Source organism: Kryptolebias marmoratus, linkage group LG1 (assembly GCF_001649575.2).
Source record: "Kryptolebias marmoratus isolate JLee-2015 linkage group LG1, ASM164957v2, whole genome shotgun sequence".
Taxonomy (NCBI): domain Eukaryota; kingdom Metazoa; phylum Chordata; class Actinopteri; order Cyprinodontiformes; family Rivulidae; genus Kryptolebias; species Kryptolebias marmoratus.
This window is the reverse complement of record NC_051430.1, coordinates 31860233-31878930: the sequence shown is the minus strand read 5'-3', so window position 1 is coordinate 31878930 and position 18698 is coordinate 31860233. Positions and strand designations below refer to the sequence as shown.

At 39.4% G+C, this 18698-nt stretch overlaps 1 protein-coding gene across 2 annotated transcripts in view; it reads right to left on the bottom strand.

Annotated features, from left to right (window-relative positions):
• smarca2 (SWI/SNF related, matrix associated, actin dependent regulator of chromatin, subfamily a, member 2) overlaps nt 1-11535 on the bottom strand; it is a 37826-nt gene extending 26291 nt beyond the window's left edge. For both annotated transcript variants that reach the window (XM_017440781.2, XM_025002713.2), the window contains exons 1-15: nt 11410-11535; nt 9800-10063; nt 9579-9711; nt 9010-9435; nt 8316-8417; nt 7634-7886; nt 6417-6543; nt 5773-5946; nt 5497-5670; nt 3826-3996; nt 3540-3590; nt 2780-2910; nt 1752-1809; nt 1501-1598; nt 1145-1292 (exon numbers count right to left, since the gene is read on the bottom strand). In XM_017440781.2, the coding sequence (XP_017296270.1) occupies nt 1145-1292; nt 1501-1598; nt 1752-1809; nt 2780-2910; nt 3540-3590; nt 3826-3996; nt 5497-5670; nt 5773-5946; nt 6417-6543; nt 7634-7886; nt 8316-8417; nt 9010-9435; nt 9579-9711; nt 9800-10033 (2280 nt within the window). In that variant the 5' untranslated portion in view covers nt 10034-10063; nt 11410-11535. The remainder of the gene's footprint in view (nt 1-1144; nt 1293-1500; nt 1599-1751; nt 1810-2779; nt 2911-3539; nt 3591-3825; nt 3997-5496; nt 5671-5772; nt 5947-6416; nt 6544-7633; nt 7887-8315; nt 8418-9009; nt 9436-9578; nt 9712-9799; nt 10064-11409) is intronic.
• Between the last annotated feature and the right edge of the window lie 7163 nt (nt 11536-18698).

Sequence of the window (18698 nt, the reverse complement as noted above, 5' to 3'; positions counted from 1 at the left end):
GTAAAAGAGCCGGGAAAGTTGTGAAAAGTGAAACTATAGCCGGCCGAAGATAATGGAGTCTGTTGTCATTTGATACTGTTACGTCTAACAGGTACATATATNTTGNTGCACTAAAATGCAGCAGATCTCATCTGTGAAAGTTCAGTTAAATGTCACTTCGAAATAAAGCTTGAAAAAAGTAAGAAATGAGATTATTTTTTTCATATTTGTCAGAGAATAACTGACAACGTACGTAATTGGGGTATATCATGATATATATCGTTATCGTGATATAAAATTATCCATATCGTGATATAGGATTTGTTCCATATCGCCCAGCACTAGCTGCAGTTATATACTGTGTGTCTCATCTTCTGATGGAAAAGCTGTTTCCAGAAAATAAAAAAAACTGCAGTAGCTAAACCAACTTTAAACAGATGTATAAATGTGCAGCTTCTGTCGTTTATCCTGATAATTTAGCTCTGGAAAGCAGACTGATGCAGGAAGTGAAGACAAGAGAACCAAATATTGTCCAGATGAAAAGAAGCGTTTCCAAATCTGATCTAAAAACAGAAGCACAATAAATGAGAAAGATGCTCAGAGACACACCTCACTGAGAGAAAGCTGCACTCACTTTTCCATTTCCATCTCTGTTAATGATAGACACCTGCTCCACAGTAAAGGGAAGACGTGTTGTAGTTAGAACTAACCTCAGTAATGTCTACATAAAACAAATATTCAGAAGGATTGTGTCAGCAAATCTTTAAATGCTTCTCGGTGTCTAAATGAGCTGAAAAATACAGCAGGTAAATAAACAGACTTTATTGGAAAAGATAAAGTCATTTAGTTTTGCATAAATTACATTACAGATGTGTACGGTTTGGTAATAGAACAAACAGCTGTAAGCTGTCAGCTGCTGACGGTAGAAGAAGAGCTCACTGGGAGGTGAACACTTGAGGAACAACAGTCAGTTAACTTAAGACTTTTTAAGACCTTTCAAAAACCGCTACCATTCAAATTGCTGTCAAATTGATTTTCAAGTAACACGTTTCATTTAAATTCAGCCCAAATCCTTCAGGAGCAGAGAAACTGGATTCTTTCATGACGACTGAATGCCTGTCAAATTCCTTTTGACATGACTGATGCATGATGGGAGATGTAGTACCTGATACTGTTTGAGCATGCCGTTGATCAGGAGTGTCGACTGCTTCTCCACCCTCTCAATGACGGCGTGGGCCACCCCATAATAAGACTGAGAGCTGGTCTGCCCCGTAGGAACGCTGTATTCATCATCCACATCCTGTTTGGCTGTCCTGAAGTGGGCAATTTTTTTTTTTAAAAGGCTCAGAAACTATTTTAAAGGTTAAAATTAACACATAAATAAATACATAATATAAACTAAAAAAACCTGAAGGATTTTTTACTTTGTGTGAATCACAGTGTTTTAAATATGCCAGTAATGAACTTTTTATTACAGTTTCTGTGGGGTAAAGACAGTGGAATGATAAAAAAATCCAATACTCAATAATATTTTTGGCCTTCGTCCCAGTCCCTTCATCTGCATTCAGATCGACTGTCTTCTTCTCCTCCGTTTCTGTCTTGGCCGCCTCATCTTCTTCCTGATAAGGTGATGACAGCAGTAAGAGCGTGCTCAGCACCGACAGGAGGCAGACACACACTGCCCCCTGCTGGAGATAATGTTCACATGCACAGCTGATCCAACTCAGATGGATGTAGAGAATTACAGACAGGGAGGAAGAAGAACTACTGACCTCCTCCTCAAACTCTGAGCCACTTTCCTCGCTGTCTGACCGTGGGGCCACTTCATAGCTGGAAACAGGAGAAGAACAAAGTCCAGTTATTGCTTTTCATCCGTGAGACACCGTCTGAAGCTTCAGCAGGCTTCCCCTCGAAACACACACACAACAAGGAACACTGATACATTTTTAAGGAAATATTAAAGCTAAATATTTACACAAACGTTTAAAGCCAACAGATGTTTCCATCAACAGGTGCAGAGAAACTGAGATGCTGTCATGGATGTTTGGAATAAACTGTAGTTGTCTTAAAGGTTGGGGGGCTGGAAGCTATTTTTCGATGCATTGTGATGTGGGTATGAACAATTCGAAATAGATTCAAAGGTGTCAAGAATTGATTATTATTTAATGTTAAAGCTCCTCTGAAGTGAGGAAGTTTGTGTCAGCACACAGCAGAGGAGGCCGACTTAAAGGAAAGATGACATATGCAGCTTGTCTTCATGTTTCCAACCGGAGGAGGAAGAAGAACAAACAGCCAGCGGTAGTCATGAGTTTCCACCCAACTTGAAAAAGGCAAAGCAAATTTCAAACTGTATCCCAACTTTTATTGTGAAGGATTTGCATCAGTGGTTAAAAAAAGCCACAGCAGAACATGGTGATTACAACCATCCCCACACTTTACAACGGGACCAACAACCAAGTGCTGGAAACATTGAAGAACGCAGAATCTTATGTCTCTGTACTCAGCATTTAGACTCCTTTTATTCATTTAGTACAAACTGTTTTACTCTGCAGAGCAAAATGTTTAAATCACTGGCCTAAGACCTAAGAACTGAGAAAAAAACAGCAGAATATGTGATTTGTTTTTCTGTTGCTCTCCTGCAGGAAGTAATATTTAAATTTCTGACCCACTTTCAGGGAATCTTACGATGGAAGAGAAGACATACTGTTCCTGACGGTGCTGTTAGAAATGAATTAGTTTCCTGCAGACTCACTAATCCTTCCAAACATCAGCAGAGCTGAGTAACAGCGTGCCTCCTCACCCTGGGTTCATCTCCAGCCAGGCCTCCAGCTGGCTGGACTTGGGAGCGTCTGTCCCCTGCAGGACTTTTCCGGTCTCTGTTTGAATCACTTTGACCGGCAGCTCACTCATTTGGCTGCTTTCATCCATGGGCTGCAAGACAAGACACAATGAGATGCTTTCAGCTTCTGCAGAACAACAAATCATCGTTCAAACATCATTAAAAATTCTGCTCGATCCTATAGTACATACAGTCTGTACGAGAATTCAATAAAGTAATTTATTGTTTTCTTCTTTCACATTAATGTTGTCCTGTTTGTTATTTTTCTGTATGTTTTGTATAATCTAACTACTTCTGCAGACTTTGTGCTATTTTAGCTGCTCATATATGAAAACATTCAGCTTATTCAGGAGATGGGGCTATGACTGTTGTTTCTTGTCATTTTTAAACTTTTAATATTTATCTTTGTCTATAAGTATTTTTCCCACAGAAATGTGTGAAGATCTCTTCGGCTCCTGCAGAAAAATTCTTCTCTTTGAAATCTGCTTCAGCTACTGGCTTTGGTTTCATCTTTTTGTGCTACTGTTATGTCTCCATGCATATTTTCTATGGCCACAAATTGTGAAAATATAAGAAAAGGGGGACCACTAATCGCTTCAATCCTAATCATCAGTGTAAATAAACCTTTGGTTTACGGTGCCACTCCAGTTGAAGACAATAAAAACTAAGACGTTTTCAAGAAATAACATTCAACACCACAGAGTTAAACAGTGAAAGTTACCTCTCCATCAGGTCCAATGGCACTGGTACCTTCACTGTCTCCATCCACCTTCTGCACACAGAACAAACACGTGAACCAGACCTGAAGAACTAACACGGCCTACATCTACAGCAGGAAACTGACAAATTAAAAGCTCAACTGCTGTTCGAGAGCAGAGAAAATCTGATAAAGAATGGAAATATGTGGTAAAAAGAACAGACAGATGATTGGAAAACACTGGATAAAAACTTCAAATCTGATCTGAACCTGCACAAAACAACGGGCTGTGAAATAAAAACCTTCATACCTTCTTTCTCTTCTTCTTCTTCTTCTTCTCCTTGGCAGCTTGAGCAGCTTTGTGTTCATACACCAGAGAGGTGAGGTTAGCCACATATTCGTCCGTTTGTTGCAGTAAATAGGCCAAACGTTTGTCTTTCTTTTGGTCAATTAGTTTTCTGTAGCCTTCTTCATCTTCTGCCTGGATGGGAGTGAGAGGAGATGACATGCCACAGAACAGATCACAACTGGTGCATTAAAGATACAGGGTCTATAGAAAGTATTCACCCTTTTATTGCTGTTATATATCAGTCATGGTTGCATAAGTATTCATCCCCTATAAATTGACTGTCCTCATTAAACTCCAGTCAGGGGATGAACCCAGAAGGATTTCCAAGGCCCTAAACATCCCCAGGGGTTCTGTTAAATCCATCATCAGGAGATGGAAGGAATATGGGACATGTGTAAATCTACCAGGAGCAGGCCGTCCTCACAGACTGAGTGACTGTGAAGGAGGAGGACAATGAGAGACCACCAAGACACCTGGGAGCTCTCTGAAGGAGGTCCAAGCTTCAGCAGATGAGATAAGAGATGCTGTAAATATAACACCTGTTGGCCGGGTTCACCTGTCTGAGCTTTGAGGGAGAGAGGCAAACAGAAAGCCTTTGTTGAAGGAAACACTACAGTCTGCCAGCAGCCTGTGGAAGACTCCAGGGTCAAGTGCTTCTCAGCAGCCAGCCCTGGAAGGCTCGGGAGGAAATGTATTTTTCAGCTAGACAATGACACCAAGCATGGTTTACAGACAACAAGGTGAAAGCCCAGACCTGAATCCAACAGAGCATCTGTGACTGGACTTGAAAAGGGCTGTTTATACCTGACAGTCTGAAAGTTTGCAAAGAAGAATGGAGTAAGATTTCAGTGTCCAGGTGTGCAGGACTGATGGAGACCTATCCACACAGATTGGGACTGCAGCCAAAGGTGCTTGGATGAATACTTAACCAGTCACTTTTTTTACATTTCATATTATTACTCTGTAGAAATTTGATTTCACCTTGACATCGAAGGGGTTTTTTGTTTGTTTTTTGTCAAAAAGGGTAATTTATATTGACCATGACTGCTTTATGACAGCAATAAAATAAAACTGGAAAAGTTTCTGAAGAAACTTTGAAGGGGCCTGCCACTTCATCTTAAATCATGACTCCATAAGTTAATCACCTGTAGAACAGCTGTACATAGAACAATTACTTTGTGAGAGTTTCACAACAGATTATAGGTAAATCTCGATGGAAATGACAAACTTATAGCCAATTTTGTGTTTTCTAAGTCAGCTATGGTAGCCATCTTGTTTCAGAATGACTCCAAAAATTAATCAGTATATTGGGGCACTTGGGCGGGTGCTTTGCCCCATAGACATGCATTAAAATACTAGACTATCTAGGAATCTGGAAGTTGAAGCTGAAGCAGTTCAGAATAGCCCCGACAAGTTTTAAGCCCTGTGGGGGAGTGGGTGGGGCTTAAAGCTGCTTCTGTAAACCAGGGAACACTTAGTTTAGTAGTTTAATACAGGTCTACAGTCTTGTCCAAGGACACTTTGGCATGCTGCAGGGCTGGGACTCAAACCCCTGACCCTCCGATTGGAAAACGACCTCCCTACCACTGGGCTACAAATCTGTAACTGCTGCAGCCATTAGCATGTTCTTACCATAAGCCTCCTCATCCTCTCCTTCTCAATCCTCTCCGTCTCCTTCTTCTGCTCCCGCTCCGTGTTGGTGTGCCAAGTAGCAATAGCTCGGGTGAGTTTCTGGATTTTAACGGACACCGAGCGGTGGTACTCTTTGAAGTCCTTAGCATGCTGAAGAATGCTGTTCAGATATTCCTGAAAAACAAGGTGCAAACTTTAATACTTGATTTTCTTTGTCGCCTTATTATTGTTGAGTAAAACTCTTCAGTTCAAACTGGAAAAAGGCCTGAAAAGCACCTGATGTTTCTGTCTGCGTTTTTTCTCCTGCTCCAGTTTCTGCTGCTTCTCCAACTTCTCCGTCATGCGAGCCTCCCTCAGAGTTTGCCTCTTGCTGCGTCGGTACGCCTTCGAGTTCAACGCCGTCTCCAGGGTTGTGTCTCGTCTCATACACGCCACCACGTCCTGCCGGAGCTAGACACACGATCGAGTTCCACTAACAATTCTACTTTTAGGTAGTTTAAAAATCTACGGAAACGTTTCAATTCACCCCTCCGCTTTTTCTGTCCTGATCCAGAACTGTTTTGGATCAGGATAAAAAAGAATCTTAGCACTTCTTAGGCCCAGTAAGTAAAGCTTTATGTAGTTTAAATATGTCAGAAAACTCTCCTGATGAGATTCAGAAGACAAAAGCTTTTATGAAATCTGTCCCTCCAGGATTTTGAAGACATTTTCTTGTGAAAGATGTTCAACTTTCTGAAAAAACTGGACATTTTGTGGTCCCCAGTAAACCTTTCTGTCAGAAAACAAGCAGCTGCTGGTTAGACGGTCTTCATCCAGCTGCAGAACCGAACACTACAAACACTAGTCTAACTCTGCACGCTGACTTGTAGAAGGTTCATGTCTGTGAAGATAAGGGAAGTGTTGCAGCAGTTGTTGTGTACCTGCCGCTGGAAGTTAAGCAGCCGCAGAGCCTTCAGCTCCACCGTAGCTTTAGTCCTTAAGTCAGGAGGCAAGGAGCCCGGCAGACTTTCCAGTTCCTGGATTCGATGTGCGATCCGAGCCTGCAGTCTGAAAGAGAATAAAGAAGACACTGAACATGGCCTGCGTGCTTTATTTATTTCTCTTATTTTTCACAGGTGTTATTTTCTATTTATAATTTGGTTAAGATTGTAAATCAGACAATATGAAAGAAATGAAATACAGGGTTTCCTCCAGAGAAGAGGCTAAGCCCGGTGGTAGCCGTCTGTTCGCCAGCCGACCGACCGTAATTTAGTAAAAAAAAAAATGATTAAAGTTGACAGGAAAGTTGAAAATATGCCTATTTATTATGTAATATTGTAAGATATTTGTGCCAAATATTTACACAACTAGTTTTACAAAAAGGAACTTTTGAAATACTTTTTAAAACAAAAATACAACTAAAATAAATACTAATTTGAATCCTAATTTAAGTCACATTTACAAATAAATTAAATTAACATAAATGAGAGCAGCAACACACGTCTCACTTCCAGGCCAATGAATAACAACAGAGAACTCTGAAAAACAGACAGATGCTGTGCTGTACTGTGCATATCTAATGCTGAATATAAGAGCATCATTTTACTGGTAAACAAGGATAATATTTTCACTAAGCACAAAACATGTTTACCATATTCAGTCTTGTAAAGCCACCTGCTGAATTTCAGCTCAACTAACCATTTTTGGTTAAACCAATCGTTCCATGTTTATTGCTGTGGCTCTGACAACATGCTAACTCCAGGTAGCTGAAGGAGGCTCGGCCTCAGGGCTCATTAGAGTCCCGCAGGGCTCCGTGAACAGCGTGTGGACCTGGGCGAGCGGTGAGGTAGATAAAGGTAGCAGTTTTGGCAGAGCGGGTGGAAAAAAATGACGTATTTATAATAAACAAGCGGAGCTTCACCTGGCGGCCCACCAGGCTTATAAAACGTTGGAGGAAACCCTGAAATAAATCTAGCAGTAGGTTTATCAACAATAAGAGAGCTCAGGAAGCAGGGATATTAGTAACTCTCAGCAGCACGTTTTTAGGTCACATGGTGTGTTGGAAGGCTCTGATTGGCCGCATTAACCCTGAGCTCATCTACTGCATCAGACTGTGCCATTTATTAATAAAGAAAGACCCAGCCGGGGAGATAAATACCTGTACTCTCTCTCCTGTAAGATTCCCACTGGGTCAAGACCCTGAGGCTTCAGGATCGGCGTGATCCGGTTTTGCTTCTGCTGCATCTGGAGCATGGGGGACACCTGCTGGCCCGGGGGATGCGGGGCTGCAGAACCTCCTGGCATGGGCCCAGGAGGCCCAACAGAGGCCTGAGGAGGTGCAGGGGAGGGGCGGCCGCTGGGAATGGGGGTGAGGTGCTTCTGTGCAGTCGCTTGATTGTCACCGCCCTGACCTGTACAGAAAACCTTGTAGATCAAAGGAGCATTCCTTCAAGAAATGCATAATGTCTGCCACCCTATGGCCAAGGTTTGCCAAATTTGACCTTTTTTTGTCATTATTTCACAACACATGATTGAATATTGACCAAAATTCACTCAATACACATTTATCTCATCTTGAAAAAGGCCTGTCAAAGGATTGGGTACCTTTAAGTCATAGTTTTAACCTTGGTGACATGTTCATCTGATGTTTTATTGAACTTGAAATAAAAGTCTGAACAGTTCGGCTGAGGATTTTGCATTATAAGTTTTTTAAAAAATCATTTTATAAAACTAATAAACTAAATGAGTCATACTGTTGTGAAGGACTGAGTCTGTATATCTTACAGTCTGCACTGCAGATTTCACTCTCAGTGAAATCATAAACCGACGACGGCACGTACCATCAGTCCACGGTTTGGGTCCTGTGCTCTGATTGTGAACTTGCATGGCTGGTGCTGGAGAGGGGCTGGATTGGGGACCGCCTATAGATGCCATCGGCATACCTTTTCAACAAAAGAAACGGTTAGATATTAATTCACACATATCTGCTTTTCTCTCATTTATATAACTAAACATAAAGCAAATGTTGATGTTTTCTGATTCTTTAAAGAGTTCAATTTCCATCATGTGATACATTTATTAATTTGATCCTGAAAAACTTTCTGGACATCATCTCCTCTGGGGAAATATTCCTTTGCTCCACCAGAAAGAACTGAAACACTTCATATATGCAACACTGCAAACTATTTGATCTTTGATTATTAATTTTAAATTAGTGTAAATATTTTAAAATGAGAGACTCTTAAAACAAGCCCCTTTTGATTTATGTTGGCTTCAAAACACTTTCCAAAATTTCCCCTTTAAGAAAATTTTATTTCGGAGTTCTGAATGAATATTTCAACACAATAAATCTGAAAACATGGCATTTTTTTCCTTCAAGAAAATATTGATAAAAAGGTTGGCCTTTGATCAGTTTTTATTTCGGTCCCTTGTGAAAATGAACCTGGCTGGACCCCCAGAGGTCAAGAAAACTAACTAGCAAACAAACAATATGGATGCGTATTATTGCACTAATATAAAAATGGGTTTTCCTACCTGGAGGCCTGTATGGGCTGGCACTAGACGCCTGCTGCGGCTGCTGTTGTTGCTGCTGCTGCTGCTGTTGTTGCTGCTGCTGCTGCTGCTGCTGCTGCTGTTGTTGCATTGTGGGTAGGCTCCTCTTGCCCTGAACGGCGAGTTGGAGGTTTTCCGGCAGCGGTTGCTCCCGGGCCAGAATCTTGTAGGCAAGAATCTGAGCCCTTAGCTGCTGCAGCTGGACTGGGCTGAACGCAGAGGGTCCCCGACCCTGCTGTCCCATACCGGACATGTTGGACATGCCTCCCTGAGGATCCATTGACATCATCGGGCCCGACTGGGATGGAGGAGGAATATGGGGGGGTGTAGGTCCACCTCCACCCCCTGACATGGGACTGGAAGCATGCTCATGGAGTCCCATGGGGGACGGGTGTGGAGACATGTATCCTAAAGCCAAAAAGATTAAAGTTTAAAGTTTATATTCTGAGCAGCTGCCTACTGAGGGTTTCTCTTAGAACAAACTGAAATTTGTCAAATGAAGCAAATGATTTTAACTATCTTTGATAAAATAAAAGTATTAGAAAAAAGACCTTGGCTGTGTTGGTCCATAGGACTCTGAGGAGGGCCCATGCCACTGTGGAGGGATCTCATCCCGACACCTTTCATGTGACCAAAATGCATCGCCTCTGCCATTGTCTTATCATTCATTGTCCCCTCCACGGGCTGAAACAAACAACAACAGTTAGACTTCATCTTATCACTAAACAGTGTCCTGCAGTCTTTTGTCCTTCATCGTGGACTCATGCCGTACCTTGTGCATAGGATACATGCTGTCCTGAGAGTAGTCACTTTGTCCTTGGCCCGGCATGCCATGAGGGGCAGTGGGTGTTCCGGGTCCAGGACTGGGCCCCATCATACTGTGAACAGAACTCGGTGAAGGATCTGGACCAGGACTGGGGCCCAGGATGGGCCCTGGGGACAGACCGGCCCCAGGTGAAGGGCCAGGATGGGACATACCACCTGATGTGTCTGACGGCGTGGACATCTACTGAACGACTGGGAGGACTCCAGTCAGCTAAAAGAGGGGGGAGAGGGGCACAATGTTCATTTATATAAACAAAAGAGTTTATGCATTTTATTCTTTTCACTCTTTGAAACATGCAAAACAATATTTATCTTTTTTAAAAATTTATTATTAAACTACTGTGGAATATGAGAAGTACATTTACTCTGATACTGAATAATTTCAGTTATTTTCAGAATTATATATATATATATATATATATAGTGACAAACTGAACTTTATTTCTAATAGAAATGAAGGGATCAACTGTACATTACATGGTTACAAACCACTTACTTACATTTTACAAGACCTATAAAAGCTTCTAAAAACACATTAAACCTTCTGAAAGTATCCTCGGGGTTATCTTCATGCTAGGTTTTTTTTTTTTTCTAATCACTTTTACAAACCAAAGGACAATCAGTGTTAATCAACCGATCCCAATAATTAAAGATCTGCTCAATGAAGTCCTGAATATAAAATAAAAAATGTGTTCAACTGTGAAAGAAGAGGTCATTTCTGAACTCTGAACACTAAAAAGGCTCAAAAACCATCATTATTTAAACATTTCTCAACATTTACTCACCAAGAAAACATCTGGTTTCAGTGGTATTGTGCATTTTACTCAGTACAGATACAGAAAGTTATTGTTCATATTTCTTGTTAAGTTTGCTGTATGTTATTTTTTTATTATGTTGTTCTTGTTTGACCAGTGCTGATCTTTGACCTAACAAACATCATTTTAACCTAAAATCGTTAATTTAAGATAACTGCAGCTGTTGATTCGTGACGATATAAAACTCCTGCAGAAAACCTGTTCATGTACAGTTACCTGGTTAACTAGCTGTTAAAAGTCACTCAGAGAAAGGTCCCTGATCAGTTAGGTGACGGTTACCTGGTTAACTAGCTGTTAAAAGTCACTCAGAGAAAGGTCCCTGAACAGTTAGGTGACGGTTACCTGGTTAACTATCAGTATCAGCCTGACTGCCTGGATCATCATGGCTCCCTAAAAACTGCTGGCCCTCACGGATGTGCAATAAAACCAAAGTTAAAATGAAAGTCCAGCTCCTGTCATGATTATGCCAGTGCTTTATGAGACCTAAATAAATTAATATATGATGGTTACAATCGCATGATTTAAGAAAACAAATGATTGTAATGTTTGTTTGTTTTCTAAGGCGTTAGTTTGGCTCGATCGGAACTTAGCTAATAGCTAGCACGTAGCATAGCCTGCTAGCTCGTTCGGACTCTGCCCAGCGAACTGTGTCCGTGTCAGAAAGTTTGGACAGTTAACGCGATGCAGAGCAGTTACCACACAACAACGCATCAACTACAAAACTCCGTGAATCGTTTTTTACCTTTCCGCTGTTTCCAAATTCCGCACAATTGGATGGGTTTTTTTTCTAATGTTTCTTCAAAAATGACGGCTGTCTACAAGTTCACTCCCCCCGGTGGTGTTGTTTTGCTGTCATCTTTAGTTTTTCTCGTCTCGCTTTTACTGATTTGTCAATGTCACCGGAAATCCCGCCTCTCTATACAGTGATTGGCTGACTAGCTGTCAGTCATCTTGTTTCGTCCTTGAGGCGTGTGCTGCTGCTTAAATGTTGTAACTACTGGCTGGGACTGTTTGCAGAAAATCAGTAAAACATTAATTATAAAACATTTGTATTATTAAATGTGCTGTTTGGACTGCAAGCATTTACAAATTATGAAATAAATTATATTCCAATGCTGTGACGAGAAGCAGGGAAAATTTTCTGCTTTTGTTCTAAACTCATTTTACAACAATACATCTAATTTATTGTTTTTGATTTTCAGCTCAATAATATAGGAAAATTAGCTACAAAGACTGCCTTGTTTTCACTTTTCTAAAAGATTGAAAATACAACTGGAGTTTATAAATTAACACCTAACTTATTGTTTTGACGGCTGCCTTATCTGGTTCTGAAATCTACAGATTTATTGAGCTCCGCTTTATTTTGAATACATATCAGCAATGATACAACAAGTAAGCAAAACAGAACTTTATATTTAAAATATTTTATATACAGTCAAATGTTGTTACCTGATTCAACCAAATATGTTTGTAGTCTATTCTGCAGTCTGTAAGGTGAACCTGAGTGTTTGGACATGTTTATAGTCCTTCCTGCAGTCTGTCAGGTCAACCTGAGTGTTTGGACATGTTTGTAGTCCTTCCTGCAGTCTATAAGGTGAACCTGAGTGTTCGGACATGTTTGTAGTCCTTCCTGCAGTCTATAAGGTGAACCTGAGTGTTTGGACATGTTTGTAGTCCTTCCTGCAGTCTATAAGGTGAACCTGAGTGTTCGGACATGTTTGTAGTCCTTCCTGCAGTTTGTAAGGTCAACCTGAGTGTTTGGACATGTTTGTAGTCCTTCCTGCAGTCTATCAGGTGAACCTGAGTGTTTGGACATGTTTGTAGTCCTTCCTGCAGTCTATCAGGTGAACCTGAGTGTTTGGACATGTTTGTAGTCCTTCCTGCAGTCTGTAAGGTGAACACAAGATGGAAGCAGTGATCAACTGTTACTCAAGTAAAAATGCAGCTGTGGATTTTACCGCCGATCCATCTGCATCTAAAATTACCTGAGCTCTAAACAAACACATGGAGTTGGGAAGAGTGAGTTATGCAGCTCATATTTCCATATTCTAACTTCGTCAGTCTGATGATAGCTCTGTGGAGTTTTAAAGGTGCACCATGCAAATAACGCACACGTTTAGCAGAGCTTTATTTGCATCTTTCTGACATCAGAAACTATGTTTTGTTTTCATTATGAAAAAATAAGCTGTTTTTTTCTGGGTGTTAGTTTGTTTAACCTCAGCAGGAATATTTTTTTGTTGTTTTATAGTTTGGCTGTATTTACATTATTTGTATCTTATCCAAATAAATTAAAACAATATTTACAGTCAGTTTCAAAACAGAAATATTTATTCAATGTGTTTTTTAGCCATTAGTTCTAAAACCTTTTATACACTGCTGTTATAAATCTAATTGCTTAATATAATCCGATATTTTAACACCATGTTGGCTTTAAATGTGCAGTGTAGTGGGGTTAATAAATGATTGTTTGCTGCAGAAATCCTGTTTGAACGAAACAACATTCCATACAGTGACATCGTTTGAATGAACTCAATAAACAAAGCTTCAATTAAACTTTGATCCTAACTTCCCCTCCTGAACAATTCTCTCCTTTTCTTTTTTTCAAAAAGCACGTCCAGGGCTTTCTGCATGGAAATTTGACATAACTAAACAAATCTAATTAAGTGTGTGGTTCAAACCACCGGTCCCTTTAACATCACCGAGCCAGGAAAAGGTTTGTCCGCGGTGATTTGTCAGTGAAAGGACGAGTGGTTGTGGCTTCCACTCACCTTGAAACGCTCCGTAAAAAAGCTTCGGTGGAGTCAAAGGCAGAACATTTTATTCAAAGTCTGCAGGTTTTTAAACAGATGGGCTGAACAAAGGAACAGTCATTTACACACACAAAGGTCTCATGAGTTAGCTTTACTTCATCTCCAACCCTCTTCTGTTTTCTCTCCTTAAAATAATAAAGATATAAAGCCTACTGTTGATTCATGTTTGGTATCTTTATGCGTAAATTTTGTTCATGAAGATCCAAATTTATCTAAATTCATTGGTCTCAGCTAAACTGTTCTAAATGATTCATGAATGTTTTTAAATCCCATCTTCAAATACATCTGTCCTCACTTTTAATTCAGCCTGAGTTGAAATTATTCCATATTTTAATAAGTTGCTATTATGTGTTTTTACCAAATTTATCATAGCATTTACTCTGCTGATTTTGTTATTCATTTGTTGTTGTTTCATTTAATATTTAATGTACAGCACTTTTGCCAGCAGCAGCTGGTTTTAGATGTCCTTTATAATTAAATTTGACTCGTATGTGTGTTGTGTGTAAATTGTAGGTATTTTTGCTAAATATGTAAAGTTTTAAATTAAAACCTTTTAGTGTTTTGTACAGATTAGATAAGATAAATATTATTTTGCTAATGTATCACTTTAAAAGATTAAAATATTTTTACAGATTTAAAAAATTTCTGTATGGTTAAAATAATCATTACACCATCCATCTGTGTGTGTGTGGGAGGGGGGTGAAGTCAATAAAATGTCCTGATACAGGTAGAAAAAAAATGTGTAAAAGAATATAAGAAATGTACATATTTATAAGTTGTACATGAACAATACAACAAATAAAACTGTGTACAAACTGACTTATAAACACCACATTAAAACACAAGATAGTTGGTTTTATTCCTCACTGAACAAAGTAAATTCAAATAAATAAATATTAAAAAAATATATAAACACACTAGTATGAGGTAAAACCAAGATTCTTCAAAGTCTAATAATTGACTACATTAGCATGATTCATATTGGACGAGTTGTCCCTTACTACAATTATTCAGATTCTACTTTTTTAACTTTGTTGAGTTTGGTTGTGTCTTTTAGGATGTAGCGGGCCTAAAGCACACTTCTCACTCTGAACTGCTCCCTTCATCAATCAAAACAAGGACAAACAGACTGAAAAACAGCGTTTATATGTCAGCAATTATCAAACTCAACAAAGCTAAAAAAAAGGGTGTGTAATTGGAGTGTTTATATTACTTTTATACTCAGAACAGTACTCCTGGTGCAATGACAGTAAACCCTGCTGCCAGTGGGCCGTATATAAAATGTCTGCGGGTTTGAGGACCTGACCAGCGTTCAGTCAGTCGGAGGCTCAGCAGCCATCTTTGTTTGATGTCTGAGCAATGAGAGAAGCTCAGTACTTTACCTCTTTGTTCCTGTGATTTTTCTGGAAAAAAAAAAAAAATCCTGCCTTGTTTTACTTGTCTTGCCTTTTCTTAAATCGTTCTTCTATCAGCACAATACTTTCATTAAACACAGATTGCTGTTGGCAAAATAAATAAAAAATACTTTTCAGTCTATTTGCGCTTAAATAATCAAATTTCTAAATTTACATTCTGTCTTTTTTAGCTTGGAGACGTGTTGAAGCTTGTAGCGAGTTGAGCTAATGCTACTTTAGCTGTTCTGTCCGTCAGACAGACGGATGGGCCAATCAGACGCCTGCTTACAGGTCTACAAACCCCGCCCCTCTCTGCTGTCATGGTTACCAAAGACTGTCTGACAGAGGCTGAAGATGTGGAAGCTGTTATGGTTTGCATGTTAGCATTTTATTCAGACAAATCAGTTTGGGATTCTGGCAGTTTTGTAAGGGCCAAAGAAATTTTTAAAAGGGCCATATCCTGCCCCCGGACCACATGTTGAATAGATCTAACCTACAGCATTTATTTGTTATAGAATTTTCCATTTTTATTGTGTTATGTCATCAGTGTGTCAGCAGCAACACACGTTATTTAGTCAACAACAACAATAGTAACATTAAGTTTGTAAATTGTTTTTATCATTATTAAGGATATTATTATTCTACCATGTGAAATTATTGGTAAATTTGTGATGTTGTGGATTTTTTTTTATGATTTATTTTTTGTCACTATGGACCTACATGTGTCTTTTTTTAAAGTGAATGAATGAATGAATTAAGGATTTATCCGTTACTTTTTATTAAATACCTGACAGATATTTGTCTTGTTTCCTAAATTGTGCCTCTTGCAGACAGCAACACAAACCCAGATGCATGAACCCACAGGTGCAAACAAAAGGTGTGTTATAATTAGATTTCCATGAGCTGCATTTGGCAGCGAGCTGGTTGCTGTTTCTGTCACCTGGGAGTCTCGTCCCATTTGAATACCCAAAGCTCACATTGTGGCGAACATGTTTTTCTTTCTGAGTTTGATGATGGAGTGTGTGTTTAAACAGGACAGACAGACTGCAGGTTTGTCACAAGTAGCAAAGTGTGCTTGTTTAGTGTCCTTACAGTTTATTTAAGAGTCGTTGCTACATCTGTTTTCACACAGTTTCACTTTTATAAACAGTATTAGAAATATAATGTATCAGCAATGGTAGTGTGTATTTAAATGTACTTTCATGAAGTTTCTCTCTGGTTTCTTTTTTACTTTTTATATACATTTTGAATGAGCACAAGTGTCCAAACTTAATATATTTTTTTACGTTTTTCCTTCATTTACAATGACTAATGCACATTAATCAACATGACTACTTTAGTCTGTCATGTAAATGTGTCAGTTTTAAGCATTACAGGATCATTTTATCAGCAGATGCTGCAGGCTTACCGGCTGTCTCCCAAATTATAGAATCAACACTTATTGGAAACTAAAACGTGCAAATCCATTTATAGATGATGCAGCTATAATTAAAAGAGACTTATGAGTATAATTTGCTAGCTAACTGTCAGGGTGTGGGGAAAAGGATACGAACCCAGAGTGCAGACTCATCATGAGGACTTAGAATTAAAAAAACTAATTTATTAAATATAAAAGATAACCAAAAAACAAATGCTGACGAGGCAGCAAAATTAAGCATGGCTATATCCAAACATGGAAACAAGAGGCAAGACATGGAGCAATGACAAACCAGCAGGGAACTAAGAACAATGAACCAGCAGAGCGGAGGAGATGACCGGGTTTTTAAACAGAGGAGCTGATTGGAAAGTGGGCACAGGTGAAGTAATTAACAAGACTTGGGGCAGGTGTGGATGGGCGTGGCAGGAAGACCAAAGAGTGACAGCACACAAGGACATGAAGAACAAAAACCAAATCAAGACAAAGACACTAAAAAAAATAAACTAAAACACCAAAAAAACCCAAACCCGACACTAACTTTAAACTGCAAACAAGCTCAGAAGGAAATATGAAACTGTTGTGTTAGAATGAATGAAGGGGAATTCTGAGAAAAGAGGTCATGAAACACCAAGTGGGTCTGATTAAGACTGTCAAATGATTTATAATAAAACAGTATTTAATGAAAGAAATAAAGATAAATAAATAAAAGTCGTCTTCTATTTGCTGAGGCTGTGGTGTAACTGTGCCCTTGTTTTATAGGTTGATTATTTTATCCACGAGTCTCCAACACTGGTTTGTTCTGGGTCAGAAGATGAAATAAAAGACTAACATGGTTATTTCTTCTGGATACAATGAGGTTAAAGGTTTTTATAATGATTAAAGCACTTTACAGCAGAGGTGGAGAAGCTCATTGAGTCGTTCTGTAGTCTAAAAAAAGGATTTTCCTAAACATTGCTGTGAGCTTTATCCCCTGACCCTCAGACAAGTGTTTCTCTCTTTAAGAGCGCCTGATGAAAGGAAACCTTTGAGCAGATTTACGGGCAGGTGCTTCATCAGTCCACCCCAGGTTCTGCCGGCCCGGGCTCAGTTTGCAGGAGCTGATTTTGAGCACTCTCAGGGGACCAGCATCTGGTCCAGAGCAACAGTGCTGAGATCTTTTTCCAAGATGGTGCAGGGGCCATGTAAGAGGCTGTGAAGAGAGGAAATGCTGTCAGAGGAAGCTTCTTTGTAGTTGTCTTTGTTGCAGGTGTTCTGCCACTCACTGTTAAAGCATGCTGTTTAATATTCCAACCTGCCCGACATCTGGTGGCTGCAGCAACACGATGACCATAACTCTGCCTGAAAATATCCTCTGACAGATAAGCACACATGTGGATTATTAACAGATGATGTGTAGAGGTATTCTGCACAAACTACTGAAATAGTTTTCAGTGATTTGTCTGCTCTCCACACAACTTCTTATCTGTTGTTAAAAGAGAAGAACTCGTTTAGGATATAAATTAAGCTTTAAGTGGCTGCTGTTTAATGATATTACCTTATTAAATTGGACAATATTATTGAAAGTAATAAAATTCAGTTCAATTTATACAGCGCCAAGTCGTCACATAAGACGTCTCAGATCTCTGTACAAAAACATTAATATATAATATAAAATACCATTAGTGAAAGTTATCCAAGGAAGTAGCAGATTGAGATGAATCTTCACTGATGAGTCAAACTGGGTAAACTATTTTAAAATAAAGTCATAGGATCATTTATTTTCATTTTTTATTGAACAAACCAAATACCTGTAGTTTAAAGTGGCACACATTAGTGGTTTGTGATCCTGTGAAATTTGATCCTGATACCAAGTAAAGACAAACCAGCTTCATATTTTTATTGCAGTTCTGTAAAGGGAGTAAGTCAAAAAGTGAAACAAACTAAAGTAAAGATCTCAACATGTTGGTATCGATACAATACCATAAATGGCGCCATTAATATCAATATTAATATATTAAGCTGTTGTCATCCTCCATAAGAAGTCGTGAAGTCGGCTGTCAGTCACGTGATTGCTTCACAAGGGCCAGGCCGAACTCTTTCTCTCTGGGTTTTACGCCAAGTATTGTGTAATTGGTCAAAAAATATAGTCGTCTTTACAACTGTTCCAGCAAAACTTAAAAACCTATGAACTGAAAAAGACCGCAGAGACACTCTTTGTGGCTGTGGTGGATGGGAGGCCGGGCAGCGTAGGGACACGTTCCCTTCATTCGCTCATTAATGTTCACCCTCATATTTGCAAAAATGGTTTATGATCTCGGTAAACAGGAGGAAGCACTGATTGTATTCGTTTATCTGCTCTGTAGCTCTACATCAGTTTCTTGATTTTTCCCTAATGGACCCAAGTTTTCTTTTTGGAGGTGCAAGTTGAGAT